At 54.7% G+C, this 3,323-nt stretch overlaps 1 protein-coding gene across 1 annotated transcript; it reads left to right on the top strand.

Annotated features, from left to right (window-relative positions):
• Nucleotides 1-2,517: 2,517 nt before the first annotated feature.
• Nucleotides 2,518-3,317, top strand: CUNH19orf33 (chromosome unknown C19orf33 homolog). Its single transcript, XM_077773906.1, has 4 exons — nt 2,518-2,600; nt 2,729-2,841; nt 2,990-3,064; nt 3,197-3,317. Exons 1-4 carry the CDS (start codon nt 2,579-2,581, stop codon nt 3,305-3,307), a joined length of 321 nt encoding a protein of 106 aa, XP_077630032.1. The 5' UTR covers nt 2,518-2,578; the 3' UTR covers nt 3,308-3,317.
• The last annotated feature ends 6 nt before the right edge of the window (nt 3,318-3,323 follow it).

Raw genomic sequence — 3,323 nt, 5'->3', positions numbered from 1 at the left:
TGGGTCACACCGTTCTGGGTGCTGAGCAAAGCAGACAAGGTCCCCGACCCATGTAGAATTTATGTTGTGCCTGGAGAAACATCTTTTCTCACTTCCTGCATCCAGTTGTGGGCAAAGGCACAATCATGACTCACCGCCTCTTCTCATCCGGAGTAAAGATCAAAGATCTCTGATGTGCAAGTCCCCCCTCGGTCCGTCCCTCGTGACCTCCTCCATTTCCCCCTCCATTCTCACTGCCACTCTGCACTCCTTGCGCCTCTTCATCACTCAGGCACATTCATGCCTCAGGACCTTTGCACTCACCATTCCCTCTGCCTACAACACTTACTCCAGGTGCTTGCATTGGCTTACCTTCTCATCCAGAAGCTTTATTCCAAGATCTCAGTAAAGCTTTCCCTGCTCTTATCTAAAACCCGACCTCTCTCCAAGAGACCACAGTTATTACCTAGCCTCCTTTTTTAGCAGCGTTTTTCTTCTTAGCACGTATTACTTTTTAAAATATAGCTTCTGTTGAAGTGTGAGTTATGTAAAACTCACCCATTTCAAATGTGCACTTCAGTGGTTTTTAATACTTTTACCAAGTGGGGCAACTGTCACCGTCAGTCAGTATTAGAACATGGTTTTGGGGCACCTGGGTAGCTCAGTCGGTTAAGCGTCTGACTTCAGCTCAGGTCATGATCTCACGGTTCATGGGTTTGAGCCCCGTGTCGGGCTCTGTGCTGACAGCTCAGAGCCTGGAGCCTGTTTCAGATTCTGTGTCTCCCTCTCTCTCTGACCCTCCCCTACTCACGCTGTCTCTCTCTCTCTCAGAAATAAATAAAACATTAAAAAAAAAGAACATGGTTTCATCCCCACCCCCGATAAGATCGCTCATTCTCGGTTGTAGTCAGCCCCCATCCCCCACGCAGCTCCCAGCAACGGCGACCCCGCTGTCTCAACGGCCCTTCCCCGAACACCTCACATGCGTGATACCCTACAAAACGTAATCTCTTGTGTCTGGCACCTCGCACCTGGCATGTTTTTGAGGTTCATGCACGAGGCAGTATATGTCAGCTCATTCCTTTTTAGGGCTGAGTGATGATATCCCACTGTAGACCCATTTCATCTATCCATGTACCAGCTGCTGGGACATCTGAGTCTCCACTTGTTCTCTAACATTCTGTACATTTTACCTTGTTTCCCCCACTGGAATGTCAATCCCATGAGGCTGGAATTTTTGGTTTTGTTAGCGCTGTACCCCCAGCCCTTGAATGGCACCAGGCACACAGTAGGTACTCAACCAACACATGACGAAGGAATTGAGAATAAGGAGAACTCCGGATGGAGGTAAGCAAGGCCTCTGCTGACCATCTAGCAGGGGAAAGAGGCTGAAGGGGCGGGCCGTGTGGGGCCGGCGGCCAGAGCAGGCCCCGGAGGAATGCACTCTGGAGCAGAGGCCGGAGTGCACGAGGCTGATCACCCCATGCTCGTCACCACCCCCAGGCCTCCGCTCTCGCTCCCGCCCCTGCAGGCATGACAGCCCAGCTGCTGGTGGCAGGGCTGGGCCAGAGAGGGACTTGCAAGGATGCTTAGCCTCACAGCAGTGGGAGCAGATGGCTCCGACCCCCCAGCTCTGCCCTCGGCCTGACTGGCCCAAGCCCAGCATGGGGAGGGCAGGCTGGGTCACGGGCTTCCCCTTCGCCTGAGCGCCCTCCAGGTGACACAGGGACCTTGGACTTGAGCCACTCTGTCTGGGTGTGAATCCCACTTCTAGCCCATTCATACTACATTTGCCATCATCTTCCTTAACTATTTGGTCCCTCAGTTTTCTCATCTGTAAAATAGGGATGGCCACAATACCACCTTGTAATTTAACAAGCACAAGCATTATTTTACAAGCACTTACTCTGTGCCAGGGACACTCGTAGGAAACGAATCTTTTTGATTCTTCTAACAACCCCATATGGTAGCTGCCGTTTACAGATGAGGAAACCGAGGCACAGAGAGGCAAAGCGACTTTCCTGAGCTCACCCCACTACTAAGTGGTATCGTGGGGCTTCATATCCAGCAGGCTTATTCCAAGTTCATGCTCTTCATGAACAGACACTGCTTCTCACAGAGCCATCCAGGGGTTGTTGAAAGTGACTTGCTGTGTGTGAAGACTTTCGAACAGTGCCTGGTGTGTGGTAAGTACACATGAGTGTGAGCATTATGACGGGACATAGGGCATGGGGATGCACCCTCCCTCCCGTTTCTTCAAAAGCAGGCATCTGACCCTTTTTGGGGGAACCAGATGACAGCTCTGGCCCCCTTCCCAGAAGTCTACAGGCACCCATACACTCCGGCCCCAAACCTATCCACGTGGTCTCCCCTCACTTGCCAAGTCTCATGGGTGGAAATACAAGTAACTGAGCAAATCTCCATTCCCCACAGAGAAAAAGTTGGGTGGTGCTGGGGAAGGGCTGTGAGTCAAGGCTAAGGATTCTGAACAAGGCTGGGTGGAGCTCCTCAAAAGTCCTCGGGCGGGCAGTTCCCATGCTCCTCCCCACACCCTTCCCTCTGCCCTCCCGGCCTTCCCCACATACCTTCTCTCACCACCATGGAGTTCGACCTGAATGCAGGTGCGCTCCTGGGAGGTGGGGAATTTAAGGGGCTGGGGGGTGGGGGGGGGCAGATTAAAACCCAGAAACCTCTTCCAAGGAGGCATCCCCTTCACCTGCACCAGCCCATCCGGCGTCTCTCTCCACAGCTCTGGACTCCACCTCCAAGAAGCCACAGGGGGCAGCCCAGGTGGGAGACCACAAACACAGCACCCCCAAAGTTCAGGGCCAGGCAGAGGCCAGGGCAGCTGATAAAGCCAAGGTAAGTCACCTCGAGACCAGGCACAGTCCTCCCGGTATGAAGGTGGGCGGTTGCCTTTGAACCCAGGGTCCTGCCAGCGGCTGGGCTTCCAACCTGGGGGCAGGGCCTGGGTAAGGGACCCTGGCCTCACTGTCCCGCCTCCAACCAGCATGGCCACGGTCACGGCAGCTCCTCAGACTCCAGCAGCAGCAGCAGCTCTGGCGACTCGGACACGGAAGCAAAGGTAAGAGCCTTCCCAGGCTCCCAGGCGGGTGCGCGGCACTCCAGGTGAGGGGAGAGTCCCGGCCGTATCCTGGGCTTTCACCGACGGAACCGGCTCTCTCCTCTTCCATCCCCACCGCCCTCGGCCCCACAGCCTCATGCTGCCGCCTCGGACAAGCACAAGAATAGAGCGGGCAAGGTCAAGAAGCCCAAGGTGAAGAAGAAGGAGAAGAAAGACAAGGCAAAGAAGGAGGCTCCTCACTGACCGGCCTGGGCGGAGG

Source organism: Crocuta crocuta, unplaced genomic scaffold (assembly GCF_008692635.1).
Source record: "Crocuta crocuta isolate KB4526 unplaced genomic scaffold, BGI_CrCroc_1.0 scaffold267, whole genome shotgun sequence".
In the NCBI taxonomy this organism is placed as follows: domain Eukaryota; kingdom Metazoa; phylum Chordata; class Mammalia; order Carnivora; family Hyaenidae; genus Crocuta; species Crocuta crocuta.
Note: the sequence above shows the minus strand (reverse complement) of the source record. Positions and strands in the feature narration are given on the sequence as shown.